Consider the following 25,722-nt stretch of genomic DNA (forward strand, 5'->3'; position numbering starts at 1 on the left):
CTTCCTAACTAACCTCCCATGAGGGACCTTGTCAAAGGCCTTGCTGAAATCCAGGTAGACAACATCCACCGCCTTCCCTTCATCCACTTTCCTGGTAACCTCCTCGAAAAACTCTAATAGATTGGTCAAACATGACCTACCACGCACAAAGCCATGTTGACTCTCCCTAATAAGTCCCTGTCTATCCAAATATTTGTAGATCCTATCCCTTATCACACCTTCCAATAACTTGCCCACCACCCGCGTCAAACTTACTGGCCGATAATTTCCCGGATTTCTTTTGGAACCTTTTTTAAACAACGGAACAACATGAGCCACCCTCCAATCATCCGGCACCTCCCCCGTGAATACTGACATTTTAAATATGTCTGCCAGGGCCCCTGCAAGTTCAACACTAGCTTCCCTCAAGGTCCGTGGGAATACCCTGTCCGGTCCTGGGGATTTATCCACTCTGATTTGCCTCAAGACAGCGAGCACCTCCTCCCCTTTAATCTGTAAAGGTTCCATGGCCTCCCTACCAGTTTGCCCTATTTCCATAGACTCCATGCCCGTTTCCTCAGTAAATACAGATGCAAAAAAACCATTTAGTATCTCCCCCATCTCTTTTGGTTCCATACACAGTGTACCACTCTGGTCTTCAAGAGGACCAATTTTATCCCTCACTATCCTTTTGCTCCTAACATACCTATAGAAGCTCTTTGGATTTTCCTTCACTCTGTCTGCCAAAGCAACCTCATGTCTTCTTTTAGCCCTCCTGATTTCCCTCTTAAGTAGCTTCTTGCACTTTTTATACTCCTCGAGCATCTGATGTGTTCCTTGCTGCCTGTACATTTCATACAACTCTCTCTTCCTCTTCATCAGTGTTACAATTTCCCTCGAGAACCAAGGTTCCTTATTCCGATTTACTTTGCCTTTAATCCTGACAGGAACATACAAACTCTGCACTCTCAAAATTTCTCCTTTGAAGGCCTCCCACTTTCCATTTACATCCTTACCAGAGAACAGCCTGTGCCAATCCACACTTCCCAGATCCATTCTCATTTCATCAAATTTGGCCTTTTTCCAGTTCAGAACTTCAACCCGAGGACCAGATCTATCCTTATCCACGATCAGGTTGAAACTAATGGCATTATGATCACTGGATCCAAAGTGTTCCCTCACACTCACGTCCATCACCTGCCCGAGCTCATTTCCCAATAGGAGATCCAATATCGCATCCTCTCTAGTTGGCACCTCTATATACTGATGTAGAAAATTCTCCTGAACACATTTTACAAACTCTACCCCGTCTAAACCTTTAACAGTATGCGAGTCCCAATCTATATGTGGAAAATTAAAATCCTCTACTATCACAACTTTGTGTTTCTTGCAGTTGTCAGCTATCTCTCCGCTGATTTGCTCCTCCAGTTCTCGCTGACGATTGGGTGGTCTATAATACAAGCCCATTAATGTGGTCATACCTTTCCTGTTTCTCAGCTCCACCCATAGGGCCTCTGTAGACAAGCTCCCTAATCTATCCTGCCTGAGTACTGCTGTAACATTTTCCCTGACCAACAATGCCAACCCCCCACCTTTTATCCCTCTGCCTCTATCCCGCCTGAAACATTGGAACCCCGGAACATTGAGCTGCCAGTCCTGCCCCTCCTGTAGCCAAGTTTCACTAATGGCTATAATGTCATATTTCCACGTGTCTATCCACGCCTTCAGCTCATCTGCCTTCCCTACCATACTCCTGGCATTGAAATAGACACACCTCAAAAAATTATTTCCACCACACTCTACCCTTCCATTTGTGATTTTGCTTGAACTAACCTGTCTTTTTACCCCTGCTCCACTATCTGCTCTGGCACTCTGGTTCCCACCCCCCTGCAAATCTAGTTTAAACGCTCCCCAATAACACTAGCAAATCTCCCTGCAAGTATATTGGTCCCCTTGTAGTTTAGGTGTAACCCGTCTCTCTTGTACAGGTCCCACCTTCCCCAGAAGAGGTCCCAATGATCCAAGAATTGGAAACCCTGCCCCCTGCACCAGTTCCTCAGCCACGTGTTTATCCGCCCAAGCATCCTACTCCTGCCCTCACTGGCATGTGGCTCAGGTAGCAATCCTGAGATTACTACCCTCGGGGTCCTGCTTTTTAACTTCCTTCCAAGCTCTTTGTACTCACTCTTTAGGACCTCCTCACTCTTCCTTCCCACGTCATTGGTACCGACATGTACCACGACATCTGGCTGATCACCTTCCCACTTTAGAACGCTGTGCACGCGATCAGAGACATCGCTGACCTTGGCACCTGGGAGGCAACAAACCATGCGGGAGTCTCTGTCCCGACCACAGAACCTCCTGCCCGTACCTCTGACCATTGAGTCCCCTATCAGTACTGCTCTCCTCTTCTTTATCCCACCCTTTTGCGCTGTAGAACCAGACTCAGTATCAGAGTTCCGGCTGTCGCAGCTTGTCCCAGGTAAAGCATCTGCCACAACAGTATCCAATTCAGTATACCTGTTGTGGAGGGGTATGGCCACTGGGGAACCCTGCTCTGCCTGTCCTTTCACACTGCCATTTCCTCTCCTTACAGTAACCCAATTTCCTGTGCTCTGCTGCTTAGGTGTAACTACCTCCCTAAAGCTACTGTCTATATACGTCTCATTCTCCCGAATTAGATGGAGGTCATCAAGCTCCTTCTCCAGTTCCCTAACACGCTTTGCTAGCAGCTGCAGCTGAATGCATCTTTTGCAGGTGCTGTCGTCAGGGATACTAGATGTCTCCCTGATCTCCCACATCCTGCAAGAGGAGCATTCCAACATCTTGCCTGGCATATTTTTTTTTGCTCTGGGGAAATACAGGAATAAACTTTCTCAAAAGAAAAAAATAACCTACTCTCGCCTCTGCCTGTTCTCGCCGAAGCCTGTTTTGATCCAAAGCCCTTCAGCTCTCACTCTGTCCCCTGCTCACTCCACTGCCCGCTAACGACGCTGCCCGCTCAAAGGCACGGCCTACTTTTAAACCCTCCAAAACCTTCCCAGGCTGCTGCTGGGCCTATTTCCTGTTTTGAAAAAAAACCTCCGATTTCTTTCACAAATTTAACTGAAAAATAATTAAATAAATTAGTGCACAAACAAGCTCCCTTACCCTCAGCCTGCTCCTGTGGGTAGTGGTGGATGGAAAATTTTCAGACTGAAGACCAGTTACCAGCGGAGTGCCACAGGGATCAGTGCTGGGTCCTCTGCTATTTGTGATTTTTATCAATGACTTGGAGGAGGGGGCTGAAGGGTGGGTGAGTAAATTTGCTGATGACACCAAGATTGGTGGAGTAATGGATGAGGTGGAGGGCTGTTGTAGGCTGCAAAGAGACATCGATAGGATGCAGAGCTGGGCCGAAAAATGGCAGATGGAGTTTAACACTGAGAAGTGCGAGGTGATTCATTTTGGTAGGCCTAATTTAAATGCGAATTACAGGGTCAACGGCAGGGTTCTGAGGAATGTGGAGGAACAGAGAGATCTTGGGGTTCATATCCACAGATCTCTAAAGGTTGCCACTCAAGTGGATAGAGTCGTGAAGAAGGCCTATAGTGTGTTAGCATTCATTAACAGGGGGTTTGAGTTTAAGAGCCGTGGGGTTATGCTGCAACTGTACAGGACCTTGGTGAGACCACATTTGGAATATTGTGTGCAGTTCTGGTCACCTCACTATAAGAAGGATGTGGAAGCATTGGAGAGTGTGCACAGGAGATTTACCAGGATGCTGCCTGGTTTGGAGGGTAGGTCTTATGAGGAAAGGTTGAGGGAGCTAGGGCTGTTTTCTTTAGAGCGGACGAGGATGAGAGGCGACTTAATAGAGGTTTATAAGATGATAAGGGGGATAGATAGAGTGGACGTTCAGAGACTATTTTCTCGGGTGGATGTAGATGTTGCTAGGGGACATAACTATAGGGTTCATGGTGGGAGATATAGGAAGGATATCAGAGGTAGGTTCTTTACGCAGAGAGTGGTTGGGGTGTGGAATGGACTGCCTGCAGTGATAGTGGAGTCAGACACTTTAGGAACATTTAAGCGGTTATTGGATAGGCACATGGAGCACACCAGGATGATAGGGAGTGGGATAGCTTGATCTTGGTTTCAGATAAAGCTCGGCACAACATCGTGGGCCGAAGGGCCTGTTCTGTGCTGTACTGTTCTATGTTCTACTACTACCTCTGGCAGCTTGTTCCAGATACTCACCGCCCTCTCTGTGAAAAAATTGCCCCTCTGGGGCCTTTTGTATCTCTCCCCTCTCACCTTAAACCTATGCCCTCTACTTTTAGACTCCCCGACCTTTGGGAAAAGATATCGACTACCCACATGATTTATGCCCCTCATTATTTAATAAGATCTATAAGATCACCCCTCAATCTCCTACGCTCCAGAGAAAAAATTTGCAGTCTATTCAGCCTCTCCTTTTAACTCAAACCATCAAGTCCTGGTAGCATCCCAGTAAATCTTTTTTTTGCAGCCAGAGACAGCACAAAACATGTTCAGCAATTTTAAACATCTACCTGCAGAGTCTGAGCTCGGGGAGGGACAACTCCACAAGTGATGCCACATCTCACTTATTCCGTTGCAGGACTGTGGGATCGCACTCTGCTTGGAAATGCTGTGTGAGATGGCAGTTCTGGAGAAACATTCTTCAGTCATTTTTGATATCCAGGGAGAGCTGATGTCTGCTGCTCTAACTGAGGTACGGATTTAATCTCATCAACTAGTCACAGCTAGAACCCCTCAATCTGAATGCCTGGTACATGCTCAGTGCTGAGGGAGTGCCGCACTGTCAGAGGGTCAGTGCTGAGGGAGTGCCGCACTGTCAGAGGGTCAGTACTGAGGGAGTGCCGCACTGTCAGAGGGTCAGTGCTGAGGGAGTGCTGCACTGTCAGAGGGTCAGTACTGAGGGAGTGCCGCACTGTCAGAGGGTCAGTACTGAGGGAGTGCTGCACTGTCAGAGGGTCAGTACTGAGGGAGTGCCGCACTGTCAGAGGGTCAGTGCTGAGGGAGTGCCGCACTGTCAGACGGTCAGTATTGAGGGAGTGCCGCACTGTCAGAGGGTCAGTACTGAGGGAGTGCCGCACTGTCAGAGGGTCAGTACTGAGGCAGTGCTGCACTGTCAGAGGGTCAGGACTGAGGGAGTGCCGCACTGTCAGAGGGTCAGTGCTGAGGGAGTGCTGCACTGTCAGAGGGTCAGGACTGAGGGAGTGCCGCACTGTCAGAGGGTCAGTGCTGAGGGAGTGCCGCACTGTCAGAGGGTCAGTACTGTGGGAGTGCTGCACTGTCAGAGGGTCAGTACTGAGGGAGTGCTGCACTGTCAGAGGGTCAGTGCTGAGGGAGTGCCGCACTGTCAGAGGGTCAGTACTGTGGGAGTGCTGCACTGTCAGAGGGTCCGTGCTGAGAGAGTGCTGCACTGTCAGAGGGTCAGTACTGAGGGAGTGCCGCACTGTCAGAGGGTCAGTACTGAGGGAGTGCTGCACTGTCAGAGGGTCAGTACTGAGGGAGTGCCGCACTGTCATAGGGTCAGTACTGAGGGAGTGCCGCACTGTCAGAGGGTCAGTACTGAGGGAGTGCCACACTGTCAGCGTCAGTACTGAGGGAGTGCCACACTGTGGGAGGGTCAGTACTGAGGGAGTGCAGCACTGTCAGAGGATCAGTCCTGAGGGAGTGCCACACTGTCAGAGGGTCAGTACTGAGGGAGTGCTGCACTGTCAGAGGGTCAGTACTGAGGGAGTGCTGCACTGTCATAGGGTCAGTACTGAGGGAGTGCCGCACTGTCAGAGGGTCAGTACTGAGGGAGTGCCGCACTGTCAGAGGGTCAGTACTGAGGGAGTGCCGCACTGTCAGAGGGTCAGTGCTGAGGGAGTGCCACACTGTCAGCGTCAGTACTGAGGGAGTGCCGCACTGTCAGAGGGTCAGTACTGAGGGAGTGCTGCACTGTCAGAGGGTCAGTACTGAGGGAGTGCTGCACTGTCAGAGGGTCAGTACTGAGGGAGTGCTGCACTGTCAGAGGGTCAGTACTGAGGGAGTGCCGCACTGTCAGAGGGTCAGTAATGAGGGAGTGCCGCGCTCTCAGAGGGTCAGTAATGAGGGAGTGCCGCACTGTCAGAGGGTCAGTACTGAGGGAGTGCCGCACTGTCAGAGGGTCAGTACTGAGGGAGTGCCGCACTGTCAGAGGGTCAGTACTGAGGGAGTGCCGCACTGTCAGAGGGTCAGTACTGAGGGAGTGCCGCACTGTCAGAGGGTCTGTACTGAGGGAGTGCCGCACTGTCAGAGGGTCAGTACTGAGGGAGTGCTACACTGTCAGAGGGTCAGTACTGAGGGAGTGCCGCACTGTCAGAGGATCAGTGCTGACGGAGTGCCGCACTGTCAGAGGGTCAGTACTGAGGGAGTGCCGCACTGTCAGAGGATCAGTACTGTGGGAATTCATTTTGGTAGGACAAATTTGAATGCGGATTACAGGGTCAAAGGTCGGGTTCTGACGAATGTGGAGGAACAGAGAGATCTTGGTGTTCATATCCACAGATCTCTGAAGGTTGCCACTCAAGTGGATAGAGCCGTGAAGAAGGCCTATAGTGTGTTAGCTTTTATTAACAGGGGGTTTGAGTTTAAGAGCCGTGGGGTTATGCTGCAGCTGTACAGGACCTTGGTGAGACCAGATTTGGAATATTGTGTGCAGTTCTGGTCACCTCACTATAAGAAGGATGTGGAAGCACTGGAAAGAGCGCAAAGGAGATTTAGGTTGGGACTTTATTCCCTGGAGTGTAGAAGATTGAGGGGAGATTTGATAGAGGTGTATAAGATTTTGATGGGTATAGATAGAGTGAATGCAAGCAGGCTTTTTCCGCTGAGGCGAGGGGAGAAAAAGACCACAGGGCATGGGTTAAGGGTGAAAGGAGAAAACTTTAAAGGGAATATTAGGGAGGGCTTCTTCACGCAGAGAGTGGTGGGAGTGTGGAATGAGCTGCCGGATAAAGTGGTAAATGCGGGGTCACTTTTAACATTTAAGAAAAACTTGGATGTGTTCATGGATGAGAGGGGTGTGGAGGGATATGGTCCAAGTGCAGGTCAGTGGGACTCGGCAAAAAATGGTTCGGCACAGACAAGAAGGGCCAAAAGGCCTGTTTCTGAGCTGTAATTTTCTATGGTTCTATTTACCAGGATGCTGCCTGGTTTGGAGGGGAGGTCTTATGAGGAAAGGTTGAGGGAGCTGGGGCTTTTCTCTTTAGAGCGGAGGAGGATGAGAGGCGACTTAATCGAGGTTTATAAGATGATGAGGGGGGATAGATAGAGTGGACGTTCAGAGACTATTTCCTCGGGTGGTTGTAGCTGTTACTTGGGGGCATAACTATAAGGTTTGTGGTGGGAGATATAGGAGGGATGTACGAGGTAGGTTCTTCACGCAGTGAGTGGTTGGGGTGTGGAATGGACTGCCTGCAGTGATAGTGGAGTCAGACACTTTAGGAACATTTAAGCGGTTATTGGATAGGCACATGGAGCACACCAGGATGATAGGGAGTGGGATAGCTTGATCTTGGTTTCGGACAAAGCTCGGCACAACATCGTGGGCCGAAGGGCCTGCACTGTGCTGTTGTATGTTCTATGAGTGCTGCACTGTCCCAGGGAGCACCGTACTTTGAAATGGTCAGTTCTGCGTCTATTGTCTCTGCTCCTATTGAAAAGTCAGAAGCAGCCATTCACTGATTTGTTCTGTTCTATCCACTCCAGTGTTTCATCTGCAATTTCCTCCCTTTTCCTAGCTCAATGTGAACAAGCTGCTATTGTTCAGTAAAGTCAGTCTGAGTTACGATGAAGACAAATACGTGGATATATCCGAGGATGGTGCCCATTTCAGGGAAGCAACGGTGAGTGTTCTTCCGGTGGGAATAGAATCCTGAGCTACAATCACAGACCACAAACATTACCCCGTCTCTATCTCAGACACCATTGCTATGTGGTAACATCTGTGAGCCGATTCTTCCTTTAATAGCCAGCAGGTATAACTGGGCACAAGATGGTGCCCATCATACTGGGCAGGCAAACAGAATAGCTGTGCCCAATTTATAGTGACTCCCTGTCCTCTACATCGGGAGTCCGGGCCCTTGTAGTGTCCTAACTATCTTCGGGGTTGTGGGTTTTAAACAGAGAAATAAGTTGCAATTTGCACACACAGATTTATAGTGACACAGAACTGATTTATTGTCGGAGGTCTTCACAGAAACCCTACAGTGCAGAAAGAGGCCATTCGGCCCATCGAGTCTGCACCGACCACAATCCCACCCAGGCCCTACCCCCTTATCCCTCCACGTTTACCCGCTAATCCCTCTAACCTACGCATCTCAGGACACTAAGGGGCAATTTTAGCATGGCCAATCAACCTAACCCGCACATCTTTGGACTGTGGGAGGAAACCGGAGCACCCGGAGGAAACCCACGCAGACACGAGGAGAATATGCAAACTCCACACAGACAGTGACCCAAGCCGGGAATCGAACCCGGGTCCCTGGAGCTGTGAAGCCGCAGTGCTGACCACTGTGCTACCGTGCCTTCACAAAGAACAGAGCAGCCTCTGCAACACCCGAATGACACCATTTGTTTTGATTTGGTTTACTGAACAGTGAGAATGGTGCTAAGAGCATCCATTCAGAGATGGGAATGTGTCCATTGGCAGAACAAAGTGCAGAGTGTTAAAGGACAACCTGAGGAATGTGGCAGTTGGCCCAACTGGGATTGTGGGGGTGGGACGTGTTGGTAACAATATGGAAAACAAGATTTTAGAAGTGGGAAAAAATAATATAAAGTAATAAAAGTGAATGAATAAGATAAAAGGAACAAATGAAATAAAATAATGTCGGACAGCACGGTGGCAGAGTGGTTAGCACTGCTGCCTCACGGGGACCCGGGTTCGATTACCAGCTTGGGTCACTGTCTGTGTGGAGCTTGCACATTCTCCCCATGTCTGCGTGGGTTTCCTCCGGGTGCTCCGATTTCCTCCCACAGTCCAAAAGATTTGCATGTCAGGTATATTGGCCATGCTAAATTTGCCCCCAGTGTACTCGAACAGGCGCCAGAGTGTGGCAACTTGGGGATTTTCACAGTAACTTCATTGCAGTGTTAATGTAAGCCTACTTGTGACTAATAAATTAACTTGAACATTACCTTTAAATGGAAATGGGGTGAAGGTGGAGGGAAGAGTTCATGCTCTGAAGTTGTTGAACTCCATGTTCAGTCCAGAAGGCTGTAAAGTGCCCAATCGGAAGATGAGGTGCTGTTCCTCCAGTTTGCATTGGGGTTCACTAGAACATTGCAAAAGGCCAAGGACAGACATGTGGACAGGAGAGCAGGTGATGTGTTGAAATGGCAAGTGGCAGGAAGACGTGGGTCCTGCTTGTGGACAGACTGAAGATGGTCTGCAAAGCAGTCGGCCGGTCAGCTTTTAGTGTCTCCGATGTAGCAAAGACCGCATTGGGAGCAATAAATGCAACAGAGCAGATTAAAAGAGATGCATGTGAAGTGCTGCTTCACCTGGAAGAGTGTTTGGGAGCTGGAATGTTGAGCAGGGAGGAAAGGTAACACACTGAACAATGCTTTCACCTTCCACTTGATTCATTCGGTGGGACATGATTAATGGCTTTGGAGAGTCATGCTCTTCAAGGATCTTTGTCAAGTCATCATACGTTTTGGTTCCTGGCTTTGGTGTTTTAACCAAGTTCTGGAGCAAATTCAAAGTTTCACTTCCTATGTTACTGAGAAAAGCTGGTATGAACAATTCATTGAAATTTGATTCTCTTGTATGAAGTACTGAAAATTCTCTGTACATATACTCCATAATTGATTTTCTTCATTGAAAGTACCCATTGATCCTAATTGAGCCACCATTTCTCTTATAGACATTAGTGACTCAAGGCTGCTGAGTGTAGTTTTTTACTGCATTCCCAGTAGTCCCTTTTTTACCCCCGAGACTGTTCACACGATGTATTTATTTTCAAACAACCCCAGTCATACAGCAAAGTCAAATATGCCAGATACTTCCTGGATTATCACCATTCTCTGATTAGAAATAATAACTCTTCTTTTAAAACCACACAGAGCTTTTTTTTCTCATTTATTCTTCCTGGTACTGGCTAGCCTCCTCCCCAGTCTTCTCAGGGGGAGATGATTCTCCCCAGCCTTCTAATATTCAAAGTGTGAGGATCTACAATGATGAGTTTTCTTCCACTTGGCATCTTTTGTCAACAAAAAATGATCCCTACTCATCGCCACTTTTACTTTTATAACAAAGAACAAAGAACAATACAGCACAGGAACAGGCCCTTCGGCCCTCCAAGCCCGCGCCGCTCCCCGGTCCAGGATTGAATCCTGAATCCAGGATCCCCGCCCAATTTTCCAGCCTATCTACATACCAATATCCTATCCACCGAGCTGTCCCTCACAGCTACGATGCTTTGTTCATCACAACCTATTAACTCACCCCCACCCCCCCATTCCAGACCATGTGATCTCCAGGGAGAGGTGAAAACCCAGAGTGAAAACCCCAGGGCCAATATGGGGAAAAGAAATCTGGGAAATTCCTCTCCGACCCCCTGAGGCAATCGAAACGAGTCCAGGAGATCACAATGGTCCTGATCGGAAAATGCTTCCCAACCCTAGTCATTTCCACTTCCACGAACACCATCTGAATTCCCTGCCCCCGAGACAGGTTCCCAACTATCCGCAGTCTCGCTCTGTACTGGCACCAGCAAGATGATCATAGAATGAAGCCTTGAAACGAGAAACAAAGAACAATTAGCCCGCGCCGCTCCCTGGTCCAAACTAGACCACTCTTTTGTATCCCTCCATTCCCACTCCGTTCATATAGCTGTCTAGATAAGTCTTAAACGTTCCCAGTGTGTCCGCCTCCACCACCTTGCCCGGCAACACATTCCAGGCCCCCACGACCCTCTGTGTAAAATATGTCCTTCTGATATCTGTGTTAAACCTCCCCCCCTTCACCTTGAACCTATGACCCCTCGTGAACGTCACCACCGACCTGGTGAAAAGCTTCCCACCGTTCACCCTATCTATGCCTTTCATAATTTTATACACCTCTATTAAGTCTCCCCTCATCCTCCGTCTTTCCAAGGAGAACAACCCCAGTTTCCCCAATCTCTCCTCATAACCAAGCCCCTCCATACCAGGCAACATCCTGGTAAACCTCCTCTGTGCTCTCTCCAAAGCCTCCACGTCCTTCTGGTAGTGTGGCGACCAGAACTGGACGCAGTATTCCAAATGCGGCTGAACCAACGTTCTATACATCTGCAACATCAGACGCCAACTTTTATACTCTATGCCCCGTCCTATAAAGGCAAGCATGCCATATGCCTTCTTCACCACCTTCTCCACCTGTGACGTCACCTTCAAAGATCTGTGGACTTGCACACCCAGGTCCCTCTGCGTCTCTACACCCTTTATGGTTCTTCCATTTATCGTGTAGCTCCTCCCTACATTATTCCCACCAAAATGCATCACTTCGCATTTATCAGGATTGAACTCCATCTGCCATTTCCGTGCCCAAATTTCTAGCCTATCTATATCCTTCTGTAGCCTCTGACAATGTTCCTCACTATCTGCAAGTCCTGCCAGTTTTGTGTCGTCCGCAAACTTACTGATCACCCCAGTTACTCCTTCTTCCAGATCATTTATATAAATCACAAACAGCAGAGGTCCCAATACAGAGCCCTGCGGTACACCACTAGTCACAGGCCTCCAGCCGGAAAAAGACCCTTCCACTACCACCCTCTGTCTTCTATGACCAAGCCAGTTCTCCACCCATCTAGCCACCTCCCCCTTTATCCCATGGGATCCAACCTTTTTCACTAGCCTACCATGAGGGACTTTGTCAAACGCTTTACTAAAGTCCATATAGACAACATCCACGGCCCTTCCTTCGTCAACCATTTTGGTCACTTCTTCAAAAAACACCACCAGGTTAGTGAGGCATGACCTCCCTCTCACAAAACCATGTTGACTATCGTTAATGAGTTTATTCCTTTCTAAATGCGCATACATCCTATCTCTAAGAATCTTCTCCAACAACTTCCCCACCACGGACGTCAAGCTCACCGGCCTATAATTACCCGGGTTATCCTTCCTACCCTTCTTAAATAACGGGACCACATTGGCTATCCTCCAATCCTCTGGGACCTCACCTGTGTCCAGTGACGAGACAAAGATTTGCGTCAGAGGCCCAACGATTTCACCTCTCGTCTCCCTGAGCAGCCTTGGATAGATTCCATCAGGCCCTGGGGATTTGTCAGTCTTTATATTCTCTAACAAACCTAACACTTCCTCCTTTGTAATGGAGATTTTCTCCAACGGTTCAACACTCCCCTCAGAGACACTCCCAGTCAACACATCCCTCTCCTTTGTGAATACTGACGCAAAGTATTCATTTAGGATCTCTCCTACTTCTTTGGGCTCCAAGAGAGGTCCCTGAGAGGTCCGATTTTTTCCCTAACAACCCTTTTGTTCCTAACGTATGAATAAAATGCCTTGGGATTCTCCTTAATCCTGTCTGCCAAAAACATTTCGTGACCCCTTTTTGCTCTTCTAATTCCCCGTTTGAGTACTTTCCTACTTTCATTGTACTCCTCCAGAGCTCCCTCCGTTTTTAGCTGCTTGGACCTAACATACGCCTCTCTTTTCCTTTTGACCAGTCCCTCAATTTCCCTGGTTATCCACGGTTCTCTAATCCTACCCTTCCTATCCTTCTTTTTTACAGGCACATGCTTGTCCTGTAGCCCTAACAACCGTTCCTTAAAAGACTGCCACATACCATAACGTCCAAACTATGTTCGGGTTTGTGGCACTGTAAACAATACGGAAAGCTCTGCTTTGCACATGGAAATTCAAAGTACGACGCAACAGTTTTACTTGAGTAGCTTTTGATTGTAGTGCAACACCCTAATAACATCGCTGTCAAATCATGTGATCAGGTCTTCAACCATGCAACTGCTTAAATATATCAGACCTGTTTCCTGCAGAGCCAGCTTGCATATCCCTCAGAGCCTGTGCCCGTTACCCACATATCCGAGCTTGCATTTCCCTCAGATTTCGGCTTCCATTTCCTGCCAGTAAAGTACACGTAGTGAGTCTCACATCAGTGGTGGGGAGACTATTGGAGAAAGTTCTGAAGGAGAGCATCTATCGTCACTTGGTGAGGCAAGGCTTGATCAAGAACAGTCAGCGTGGCTTCGTCAGAGGGAGGCCATTCCTAACAAATTAGATTGTTTTTTTTGAGGTGACCAGGCACGTAGATGGGGCTCGTGTAGTTGATGTAGTTTGCATGAATTTCAGCAAAGTCTTTGACAAAATTCTACATGGGAGACTTATAAAGAAGCCAAATGCACCTGGGATACAGGGGAATTTGAGGATGGATTCATTCGGGGAGACAGAGGACAGGAAGCCAGTGTAGAATAAGTGTACAACAGGAATCTGGACTGGGTCCCCTATTATTCATTATTTATATCAACTATATTGATGGCAATGTTGGGGAGGGGTAGGTAGGATTAGTAAGTTTATGAATGACACAAGGATTGGCTGGGTGGTTAACAGTAAGGCTGAGTGTCTTGGGTTACAAGAAGATATAAACTGGATAGGTAAATTTTTACCGACCCATTTGCCTATCCAGTGAGGTAGATTTTTATGAAGATGTCACTAGTGCGGTTGACGGAGGGGAACCGGTGGATGTGGTGTTTTTGGATTTCCAGAAGGCATTCGATAAGGTGCCTCACAAAAGGTTGCTGCAGAAGATTGGGTCACACGGAGTTGGGGGTCGGGTGCTAGCGTGGATTGGGGATTGGCTATCCGACAGGAAGCAGAGAGTCAGAATAAATGGGTGCTTTTCTGGTTGGCAGATGGTGACTAGTGGCGTGCTGCAGGGATCGGTACTGGGGCCTCAACTGTTTACTAGAGATGGGGACTGAGTGTAGGGTAACAAAGTTTGCTGACGACACGAAGATAAGTGGGAAAGTGAATTGTGTGGAGGAAGCGGAAGGTCTGCAGAGAGATTTGGACAAGCTGAGTGAGTGGGCGAGGATCTGGCAGATGGAGTATAATGTGGGCAAATGCGATGTTATTCACTTCGGAAGAAATAATAGCAAATTGGATTATTATTTAAATGGAAAAAAATTACAACATGCTACTGTGCAAAGGGACCTGGGGGTCCTTGTGCATGAGTTGCAAAAACTCAGTTTGCAAGTACAACAGGTGATCAAGAAGGCAAATGGGATGTTGGCATTTATCACAAGGGGGATAGAATATAAAAGTAGAGAAGTCTTGCTGCATCTGTACAAGGCATTGGTGAGGCCGCAGCTGGAATACTGTGTGCAGTTTTGGTCCCCTTACTTGCGAAAGGATATATTGGCCTTGGAAGGAGTGCAGAGAAGGTTCACCAGGTTGATACCGGAGATGAGGGGTGTAGATTATGAGGAGAGATTGAGCAGATTAGGTTTGTACTCGTTGGAGTTTAGAAGGCTGAGGGGTGATCTTATAGAGGCATATAAGATAATGAAGGGACTGGATAGGGTAGAAATGGAGAGATTCTTTCCACTTAGAAAGGAAACTAGAACTAGAGGGCACAGCCTCAAAATAAAGGGGGGTCAGTTTAGGACAGAGTTGAGGAGGAACTTCTTCTCTCAGAGGGTGGTGAATCTCTGGAATTCTCTGCCCACTGAAGTGGTGGAGGCTACCTCGTTGAATATGTTTAAGTCACGGATAGATGGATTTCTGATCGATAAGGGAATTAAGGGTTATGGGGAGCAGGCGGGTAAGTGGAACTGATTCACTCCAGATCAGCCTTATTGAATGGCGGGGCAGGCTCGAGGGTCTAGATGGCCTACTCCTGCTCCTATTTCTTATGTTCTGAATGGCAATTGGAATTTAGAATCATAGAATTCCTATAGTGCAGAAGGAGGCCATTTGGCCTATCGAGTCTGCACCGACCACAATCCCACCCAGGCCCTATCCACATAACCCCATGCATTTACCCTGCTAGTCACCTGACACCAAGGGGCAGTTTAGCAGGGCCAATCCACCTAACCCGCACATCTTTTGGACTGTGGGAGGAAACCAGAGCACCCGGACGAAACCCATGCAGACACGGGGAGAATGTGCAAGTACCACACAGGCTGGGAATGGAACCTAGCTCCTGGTGCTGTGAGGCAGCAGCGCTAATCACAGTGCTCCCGTGCCTCCCCTGAAAATTGTGAAATGATTAATTTTGGAAGGAACAGTTTGACAAGGAAATATTTAATGAATGCCATGACACTAGGAAGTTCTGTGGAACAAAGGGACCTCGGTGTGTTTGTCCACAGATTCCTGAAGACGGGAGGGCATGATAGTAGGGTGGTGAAAAATGCATTTGGGACACTTGCCTTTATCAATCAAGGCAGAAATGACAAAAGCAGGGAAGCCATGTTGGAGTTGTGTAGATCTTTGGTGAGGTCACAGCTGGAGCACTGTGTGCAGTTCTGGTCACCACATTATCGGAAGGATGTGATCGCACTGGAGGGGGTGCAGAGGAGATTCACCAGGATGCTGCCTGGGATGGAACATTTAAATTATGGAGAGTGGTTGGATCGGCTTGGGTTGTTTTCATTGGAGCAGAGAAGACTGAGGGGTGACCTAATTGAGGTGCACGAGATTATGAAGGGCATGGACAGGGTGGATAAGGAACAGTTGTTTCCTTCATTGAATGGTCAGTCACAAGGGGACAGAAGTTCAAGATGAGGGCAGGAGGTTCAGGAGAGATGTGAGGAAAAACTGTTTTACCCAAAGGGTGGTGATGGTCTGGAATGTGCTGCCTGGGAGGGTGGTGGAGGTGTGGCATCACATTCTTTAAAATTACTTGGATGAGCATTTGGCACGTCATAACATTCAGAGCTATGGGCCAAGGGCTGGTAAATGGGATTAAGTCGGTCAGTAGTTTTTGCAGACTCAACAGGCCAAAGTGCCTCTTTTGCACGGTGTCAAAGAACAAAAAAAAGGTCAGCAAAGGAACAGGCCCTGGAGGGTGCCCCTGGAGCGCCCTTTGACCCTCCAAGCCTGCGCTGATCATGATGCCTGCCTGTACTAAAACCGTTTGCACTTGCGGAGTCCGTGTCCTTCCATTTCCATCCGATCCATCTATTCGTCTAGTTGCCCCTTAAATGCTGCTATCGTACCTGCTCCCACCACCTATTCAGGCAGCGAGTTCCAGATATTCACCACCCACTATGTAAAAAAAACTTCCCTCGCACATCTCCTCTAAACTTTTCCCCACATAGCTTGAACCTATGTCCCCTCATACTTGACTTTATTATCCTTAGAAATAACTTCTGACTATCCACTCTGTCCATGCCACTCATAATCTTGTCAACCCCCATCGTTCCACTGAGAACAAACCGGGTGTATCCAACCTCTCCTCATAGCCACTACCCTCCAGACCAGGCAACATCCTGGTAAACCTCACCTGTACCCCCTCCAAAGTATCCACATCCTTCTGGTAGTGTGACAACCAGAACTGGACACAATAGTCTAAATAAGGCCTAAATAAGGTTCTGTACAGCTGCATCATGACCTGCCAATTTTTATACTCAGTGCCCCGACCGATGAAGGCGAGCATGCCGTATGTTTTCTTGATTACCTTATCCACCTGTGTTGCCGCTTTCAATGATTGTTGGACATGTACTTCCAGATCTCTCTGCCTGTCAATACTCCGAAGGGTTCTACCATTTACTGTATAATTCCTACAAGCATTGGACCTTCCAAAATGCATTATCTCACACTCATCTGGATTAAACTCCATCTGCCATTTCTCCACCCAAAGACTCCAACCGGTCTATATCTTGCTGTATCCTCTGACAATCCTCTTTACTATCCACAACTCCACCAATTTTTGCGTGATAGAACATAGAAAAGCTGCAGCACAAACAGGCCCTTCGGCCCACAAGTTGCACCGAACATGTCCCTACCTACTAGGCTTACCTATAACCCTCTATCCTACTAACTTCCATGAACTTATCCAAAAGTCTCTTAAAAGATCCTATCGAATCTGCCTCCACCACCACTACCGGCAGCCGATTCCACGCACCCACTACCCTCTGAGTGAAAAACTTACCCCTAACATCTCCTCTGTACCTACTCCCCAGCACCTTAAACCTGTGACCTCTTGTGGCAACCATTTCAGCCCTGGGTAAAAGCCTCTGAGAATCCACTCTATCAATACACCTCAACATCTTATACACCTCTAACAGGTCACCTCCCATCCTTCGCCTCTCCAAGGAGAAAAGAGCTAGCTCTCTCAACCTATCCTCATTAGGCATGCCACCTAATCCAGGCAACATCCTTGTAAATCTCCTCTGCACCCTTTCTATGGCTTCCACATCCTTTCTGTCATGAGGCGACCAGAACTGGGCACAGTACTCCAGGTGGGGTCTGACCAGGGTCCTATACAGCTGCAGCATTATCTCCCGATTTCTAAACTCAATTCCTCTATTGGTGAAGGCCAGCATTCCATACACCTTCTTAACCACAGCCTCTACCTGCGACGCTGCCTTGAGCGTCCTATGAACCTGGACCCCAAGATCCTTCTGATCTTCCACACTGCCAAGTGTCTTACCCTTAATATTATATTCTTTCATCCTATTCGACCTGCCAAAATGAACCACCACACACTTATCTGGGTTGAAGTCCATCTGCCACTTCTCCGCCCAGTCTTGCATCTTATCTATGTCTCATTGCAACTGCTGACATCCCTCTACACTATCCACAACACCACCAACCTTTGTGTCATCAGCAAACTTGCCAACCCATCCTTCCACTTCCTCATCCAGGTCATTTATAAAAAGCACAAAGAGCAAGGGTCCCAGAACAGATCCCTGGGACACTCCACTGGTGACCGACCTCCATGCTGAAAAAGACCCATCTACAACCACTCTTTGCCTTCTGTGGGCAAGCCAGTTCTGAATCCACAAGGCAATGTCCCCTTGTATCCCATGCCCCTTCACTTTCTCAGTGAGCCTTGCATGGGGCACCTTATCAAACGCCTTGCTGAAATCCATATAAACTACATCTTCCCTCGTCAATGTGTCTCATTACATCTTCAAAAAATTCAATTAGGCTCTGAAGGCATGATCTGCCTTGGACAAAGCCGTGCTGACTATTTCTGATCATACCATTCCTCTCCAGATGTTCATAAATCCTGCCTCTCAGGATCTCCTCCATCAGGTTACCAACCACTGAGGTTAGACTCACTGGTCTATAATTTCCCGGGCTATCTCGCCTTCCTTTCTTGAATAACGGAACCACATCCGCAATCCTCCGGAACCTCTCCAAACTTGTTATCTGCAAACTTACTAATCAGACTAGCTACATTTTCCTCCTACTCATTTCTATGTACTACAAAGACCCTGGAACTGATCCCTCTGGAACGCTTAGGACGGCACGGTAGCACAGTGGTTAGCACTGCTGCTTCACAGCTCCAGGGTCCCGGGTTCGAATCCCAGCTTGGGTCACTGTCTGTGTGGAGTTTGCACATTCTCCTCGTGTCTGCGTGGATTTCCTCCGGGTGCTCCGGTTTCCTCCCACAGTCCAAAGATGTGCGGGTTAGGTTGATTGGCCATGCTAAAAAATTGCCCTTAGTGTCCTGGGATGCGTAGGTTAGAGGGATTAGTGGATAAATATGTAGGGATCTGGGGATAGAGCCTGGGTGGGATTGTGGTCGGTGCAGACTCGGTGGGATTGTGGTCGGTGCAGACTCGATGGGCCGAATGGCCTCTTTCTGTGCTGTAGGGTTTCTAAGTTTCTAAACTGCCAGTCAAAGCCTTCCATTCAGAAAAGCACCCCTCTACTGCTACTCTCTGTTTTATATGGCCAAGCTTTTGTCGCGACACTATGGACTTCCTACATTGTGCAAAGAACCCCCAGCTTTTGTCGCGACACTAGACTTCCTAACATTGTCAACATATATGACCAAGCCAGTTCTGTATCCATCTTGCCAGCTCTCCTCTGATCCCATGTGACTTCACCTTTCATACCAGTCTACCATGAGGGACCTTGTCAAAGGCTTTACTGAAGTCCATGTAGACAACATCCACTGCCTTTCCCTCATCTATCATCTTCGTAACTTCCTCGAAAAACTCGATTAAGTTCGTGAGGCATGACCTCCCCTTCACAAATCATGCTATCAATAATAAGTCAATTTCTTTCCAAATGTAAGTAAATCCTGTCCTGAAGAATCTTTTCCAATAATTTCCTTACTACTGACAGAAAACTCACCGACCTGTAATTTCCTGGATTATCCCTGCTGCACTTCTTAAACAATTGGCTATCCTCCAGTCCTCTGGATCTTCACCTGTAGCCAATGAGGATATAAAGATTTCTGTCAAGGCCCCAGCAATTTCCGCCCTTGCCTCCCTCAGTATTCTGGGATAGATCCCATCAGGCCCTGGGGACTTATCGACTTTATTGCTTTTTAAGATGCCCAATACCTCCTCCTTTTTGATATTGACATGATCCAGAATATTTACACACCCTACCCAAGGCTCCTCATCCATCAAGTCATTCTGTGTCATACTGTGATTCTGAGTTTGGGTCCCATTTCTTGGAGAGTCTGGTCCCTCTTGCCCTTGAGGAGGTGGTGGATAGCCGTTGCTTTGAACCACTTAGGTGTCTGTGGTGTAAGTGCACCCACAGTGCTTTTGGAAGGGAATTCCTGGATTTTGTCCCAGCAAGAGTGAAGGCACTGCGATATATTGCCAAGTAAGAGTTTTAACAACACCAGGTTAAAGTCCAACAGGTTTATTTGGTAGCAAATACCATTAGCTTTTGGAGCGCTGCTCCTTCGTCAGATGGAGTGGAAATGTGCTCTCAAACAGGGCACAGAGACACATAAATCAAATTACAGAATACTGATTAGAATGCGAATCCCTACAGCCAGCCAGGTCTTAAAGATACAGACAATGTGGGCGGAGGGAGCATTAAACACAGGTTAGAGATGTGTATTGTCTCCAGACAGAACAGCCTACAAGTCCAGGAGGCAAGCTGTGGGGGTTACTGATAATGTGACATAAATCCAACATCCCGGTTTAGGCCGTCCTCATGTGTGCGGAACTTGGCTATCAGTTTCTGCTCAGCGACTCTGCGCTGTCATGTGTCGTGAAGGCCGCCTTGGAGAACGCTTACCTGAAGATCCAAGGCTGAATGCCCGTGACTGCTGAAGTGCTCCCCAACAGGAAGAGAACAGTCTTGCCTGGCGATTGTCGAGCGGTGTTCATTCATCCGTTGTCGTAGCGTCTGCATGGTTTCCCCAATGTACCATGTCTCGGGACATCCTTTCCTGCAGCGTATCAGGTACACCGGTAGTGGGTAGGAGGGGAACAGCCAGGTGCAGTTTTTAAATGAAGTCTCATCGCATCTTTAATCTCTCCTTTCTCATTCTGCAGATTATAACTGAGGTGGACATTCTCAAAGCAGTGAACAGGTTGGGGATGATCGTAGGAGGCAGCATCGGAGGACTGGTCTTGCTGATCATAATAATAATTGTCTTTTATAAAGTAAGTCTGGGCCTGGTTTCAGTGAACAATGCTGCACATTTACAACTTCAACAAGGAAGACACTGGGGACAGTGCAGGCACTGGGAGGATGTCTCCCTCTGTGTGAGGCAGTGCAGGCACTGGGAGGATCTCTCCCTCTGTGTGGGGCAGTGCAGGCACTGGGAGGATCTCTCCCTCTGTGTGGGGCAGTGCAGGCACTGGGAGGATCTCTCCCTCTGTGTGGGGCAGTGCAGGCACTGGGAGGATCTCTCCCTCTGTGTGGGGCAGTGCAGGCACTGGGAGGATCTCTCCCTCTGTGTGGGGCAGTGCAGGCACTGGGAGGATCTCTCCCTCTGTGTGGGGCAGTGCAGGCACTGGGAGGATCTCTCCCTCTGTGTGGGACAGTGTAGACACTGGGAGGATCTCTCCCTCTGTGTGGGGCAGTGTAGCCACTCGGAGCATCTCTCCCTCTGTGTGGGGCAGTGCAGGCACTGGGAGCATCTCTCCCTCTGTGTGGACAGTGTAGACACTGGGAGGATCTCTCCCTCTGTGTGGGGCAGTGCAGGCACTGGGAGCATCTCTCCCTCTGTGTGGGGCAGTGTAGACACTGGAAGGATCTCTCCCTCTGTGTGGGGCAGTGTAGACACTCGGAGCATCTCTCCCTCTGTGTGGGGCAGTGCAGGCACTGGGAGGATCTCTCCCTCTGTGTGGGGCAGTGTAGACACTGGGAGGATCTCTCCCTCTGTGTGGGGCAGTGTAGACACTGGGAGGATCTCTCCCTCTGTGTGGGGCAGTGCAGGCACTGGGAGGATCTCTCCCTCTGTGTGGGGCAGTGCAGGCACTGGGAGGATCTCTCCCTCTGTGTGGGGCAGTGCAGGCACTGGGAGGATCTCTCCCTCTGTGTGGGGCAGTGTAGACACTGGGAGGATCTCTCCCTCTGTGTGGGACAGTGTAGACACTGGGAGGATCTCTCCCTCTGTGTGGGGCAGTGTAGACACTGGGAGGATCTCTCCCTCTGTGTGGGGCAGTGTAGACACTGGGAGGATCTCTCCCTCTGTGTGGGGCAGTGTAGACACTGGGAGGATCTCTCCCTCTGTGTGGGGCAGTGTAGACACTGGGAGGATCTCTCCCTCTGTGTGGGACAGTGTAGACACTGGGAGGATCTCTCCCTCTGTGTGGGGCAGTGTAGACACTCGGAGCATCTCTCTCTCTGTGTGGGACAGTGTAGACACTGGGAGGATCTCTCCCTCTGTGTGGGACAGTGTAGACACTGGGAGGATCTCTCCCTCTGTGTGGGGCAGTGTAGACACTGGGAGGATCTCTCCCTCTGTGTGGGACAGTGTAGACACTGGGAGGATCTCTCCCTCTGTGTGGGACAGTGTAGATACTGGGACAATCTCTGTGTGGGACAGTGTAGACACTGGGAGCATCTCTGTGTGGACAGTGTAGACACTGGGAGCATCTTTGTGTGGGACAGTGTAGACACTGGGAGCATCTCTGTGTGGGACAGTGTAGACACTGGGAGGATCTCTCCCTCTGTGTGGGACAGTGTAAGAAGTTTAACAACACCAGGTTAAAGTCCAACAAACCTGGGTCAGTGCTGAGGGAGCGCCGCACTGTCAGAGGGTCAGTACTGAGGGAGTGCCGCACTGTCAGAGAGTCAGTACTGAGGGAGTGCCCGCACTGTCAGAGGGTCAGTGCTGAGGGAGTGCCGCACTGTCAGAGGGTCAGTACTGAGAGAGTGCCGCAATGTCAGAGGGTCAGTGCTGAGGGGGTGCCGCACTGTCAGAGGGTCAGTGCTGAGAGAGTGCCGCAATGTCAGAGGGTCAGTGCTGAGGGGGTGCCGCACTGTCAGAGGGTCAGTGCTGAGTGAGTGCCGCACTGTCAGAGGGTCAGTGCTGAGGGGGTGCCGCACTGTCAGAGGGTCAGTGCTGAGGGAGTGCTGCACTGTCAGAGGGTCAGTGCTGAGGGAGTGCCGCACTGTCAGAGGGTCAGTACTGAGGGAGTGCCGCACTGTCAGAGGGTCAGTGCTGAGGGAGTGCCGCACTGTCAGAGGGTCAGTACTGAGGGAGTGCCGCACTGTCAGAGAGTCAGTACTGAGGGAGTGCCCGCACTGTCAGAGGGTCAGTGCTGAGGGAGTGCCGCACTGTCAGAGGGTCAGTACTGAGAGAGTGCCGCAATGTCAGAGGGTCAGTGCTGAGGGGGTGCCGCACTGTCAGAGGGTCAGTGCTGAGAGAGTGCCGCAATGTCAGAGGGTCAGTGCTGAGGGGGTGCCGCACTGTCAGAGGGTCAGTGCTGAGTGAGTGCCGCACTGTCAGAGGGTCAGTGCTGAGGGGGTGCCGCACTGTCAGAGGGTCAGTGCTGAGGGAGTGCTGCACTGTCAGAGGGTCAGTGCTGAGGGAGTGCCGCACTGTCAGAGGGTCAGTACTGAGGGAGTGCCGCACTGTCAGAGGGTCAGTGCTGAGGGAGTGCCGCACTGTCAGATGGTCAGTACTGAGGGAGTGCCGCACTGTCAGAGGGTCAGTACTGAGGGAGTGCCGCACTGTCAGAGGGTCAGTACTGAGGGAGTGCCGCACTGTCAGAGGGTCAGTGCTGAGGGAGTGCCGCACTGTCAGATGGTCAGTACTGAGGGAGTGCCGCACTGTCAGAGGGTCAGTGCTGAGGGAGTGCCGCACTGTCAGAGGGTCAGTGCTGAGGGAGTGCCGTGATCTCATATCTAATTCTGGATTTTCACAGCTTGGATTTTTCAAACGAAATGGCAAATCTGGAGAGGGAGACATCCTCCAACCGTCTGCCTCAAATGGAGGAGAAGGCCCCTCAACAGAGTGAAAATGATGCAAGATTGTGGAAAATCCTGAGCTGCATCCAGGAGCAACTTGTACCAATTCCATACCAAATATGGAGTAAAATGAAAGAAACAGTTGCTTGAAAATAAAGGAAAGATTGAAAACTAAAGAACTGGAGGTGTCACTTTGTGTCTCTTGAATTTCCTTCTAACTTCCAACTTTTCCTTCCCTGCAACCTCCAGCTCTTCAGTCTTCTTCTGCACCAAATCACTATTGGGGTGACAGTGCCCTCGTGGCATTGTCACTCGACCAGGAACACAGTGAATTCTGTGGGATCCAGGGCTCGATTCCCAACCTTGGCAGATGGTGAAATTTGAATCCAATAATATTCTGCAATTAAAAGTCCATTGATGACCATGTTTTAAAAACCCTTCTGGTGCAGTAATGTTCTTTAGGGAAGGATATCTGGCATCCTTAGCTTTTCTGGGTTGCTTTTTCCTCCAGACCCACAGAAATGCGGCACTTCAATGCCCTCAGAGATGGCCAATGAATGTGGGCAGCCCATAAACATTTCAAAAAAAAATCTCCCAAATCCCCTCACTATGCTGTATCCTTCAAAAATGTTCGCCAAAAGTGATGCTGGTGGCAGAATGGGACGGATGATGGATGCGTCTGGAAGAGTTTGTCAAAGGACAGGGCCTTTGGAGTTCTGGAGAACTGGTTTCAAATCTTCTCTCTGTGAGGAGGAGGAATTTCAACTGTGGAAGAGGAAAGCTGCCTCATGAATGATGATTGTTATAAAGGAGCATCTGGTTCACTCAATCCTCAGGGATGAGAGGCTGCTGCCCACTACTGGTGTGGACTATGTACAGAGTGGCGTCTGTGTTCAGAATGCAAATAGGGTGCAGAGTGAGGACGGTGCACAGAATGAAGTTAGTACACAGAGTCAGGACAGTGCACAGAATGACATTGGTACACAGTGAGGACGGTGCACAGAATGAAGTTGGTACACAGTGAGGATGGTGCACAGAATGAAGTTGGTACACAGTGAGGATGGTGCACAGAATGAAGTTGGTACACAGTGAGGATGGTGCACAGAATGAAGTTGGGACACAGTGAGGACGGTGCACAGAATGAAGTTGGTACACAGTGAGGATGGTGCACAGAATGAAGTTGGTACACAGTGAGGATGGTGCACAGAATGAAGTTGGTACACAGTGAGGACGGTGCACAGAATGAAGTTGGTACACAGAGTGAGGACGGTGCACAGAATGAAGTTGGTACACAGAGTGAGGACAGTGCACAGAATGAAGTTGGTACACAGAGTGAGGACGGTGCACAGAATGAAGTTGGTACACAGAGTGAGGACGGTGCACGGAATGAAGTTGGTACACAGAGTGAGGACGGTGCACAGAATGAAGTTGGTACACAGAGTGAGGATGGTGCACAGAATGAAGTTGGTACACAGTGAGGACAGTGCACAGAATGAAGTTGGTACACAGCGAGGATGGTGCACAGAATGAAGTTGGTACACAGCGAGGACGGTGCACAGAATGAAGTTGGTACACAGTGAGGACGGTGCACAGAATGAAGTTGGTACACAGTGAGGACGGTGCACAGAATGAAGTTGGTACACAGGAAGGACGGTGCACAGAATGAAGTTGGTACACAGTGAGGATGGTGCACAGAATGAAGTTGGTACACAGAGTGAGGACGGTGCACAGAATGAAGTTGGTACACAGAGTGAAGTTGGTACACAGAGTGAGGATGGTACACAGAATGAAGTTGGTACACAGCGAGGACAGTGCACAGAAAGAAGTTGGTAAACAGTGAGGACAGTGCACAGAATGAAGTTGGTACACAGCGACGATGGTGCACAGAATGAAGTTGGTACACAGCGAGGACAGTGCACAGAAAGAAGTTGGTAAACAGTGAGGACAGTGCACAGCATGAAGTTGGTACACAGAGTGAGGACAGTGCACAGAATGAAGTTGGTACACAGTGAGGACGGTGCACAGAATGAAGTTGGTACACAGAGTGAGGACGGTGCACAGAATGAAGTTGGTACACAGTGAGGACTGTGCACAGAATCAAGTTGGTACACAGCGAGGATGGTGCACAGAATGAAGTTGGTACACGTTGAGGATGGTGCACAGAATGAAGTTGGTACACAGCGAGGACGGTGCACAGAATGAAGTTGGTACACTGTGAGGACAGTGCACAGAATGAAGTTGGTACACAGAGTGAGGACGTTGCACAGAATGAAGTTGGTACACGTTGAGGATGGTGCACAGAATGAAGTTGGTACACAGCGAGGACGGTGCACAGAATTAAGTTGGTACACAGTGAGGACGGTGCACAGAATGAAG

At 49.1% G+C, this 25,722-nt stretch overlaps 1 protein-coding gene across 4 annotated transcripts in view; it reads left to right on the forward strand.

The window, feature by feature from the left end:
* LOC144485644 (integrin alpha-M-like) overlaps positions 1-23,513 on the forward strand; it is a 462,789-nt gene extending 439,276 nt beyond the window's left edge. For all 4 annotated transcript variants that reach the window (XM_078203742.1, XM_078203744.1, XM_078203743.1 and 1 more), the window contains 4 exons: positions 4,601-4,714; positions 7,776-7,880; positions 20,478-20,588; positions 23,304-23,513. In XM_078203742.1, the coding sequence (XP_078059868.1) occupies positions 4,601-4,714; positions 7,776-7,880; positions 20,478-20,588; positions 23,304-23,396 (423 nt within the window). In that variant the 3' untranslated portion in view covers positions 23,397-23,513. The remainder of the gene's footprint in view (positions 1-4,600; positions 4,715-7,775; positions 7,881-20,477; positions 20,589-23,303) is intronic.
* Positions 23,514-25,722: the final 2,209 nt, after the last annotated feature.

The sequence above is a fragment of the Mustelus asterias genome, unplaced genomic scaffold (genome assembly GCF_964213995.1).
Source record: "Mustelus asterias unplaced genomic scaffold, sMusAst1.hap1.1 HAP1_SCAFFOLD_207, whole genome shotgun sequence".
Lineage (NCBI taxonomy): Eukaryota > Metazoa > Chordata > Chondrichthyes > Carcharhiniformes > Triakidae > Mustelus > Mustelus asterias.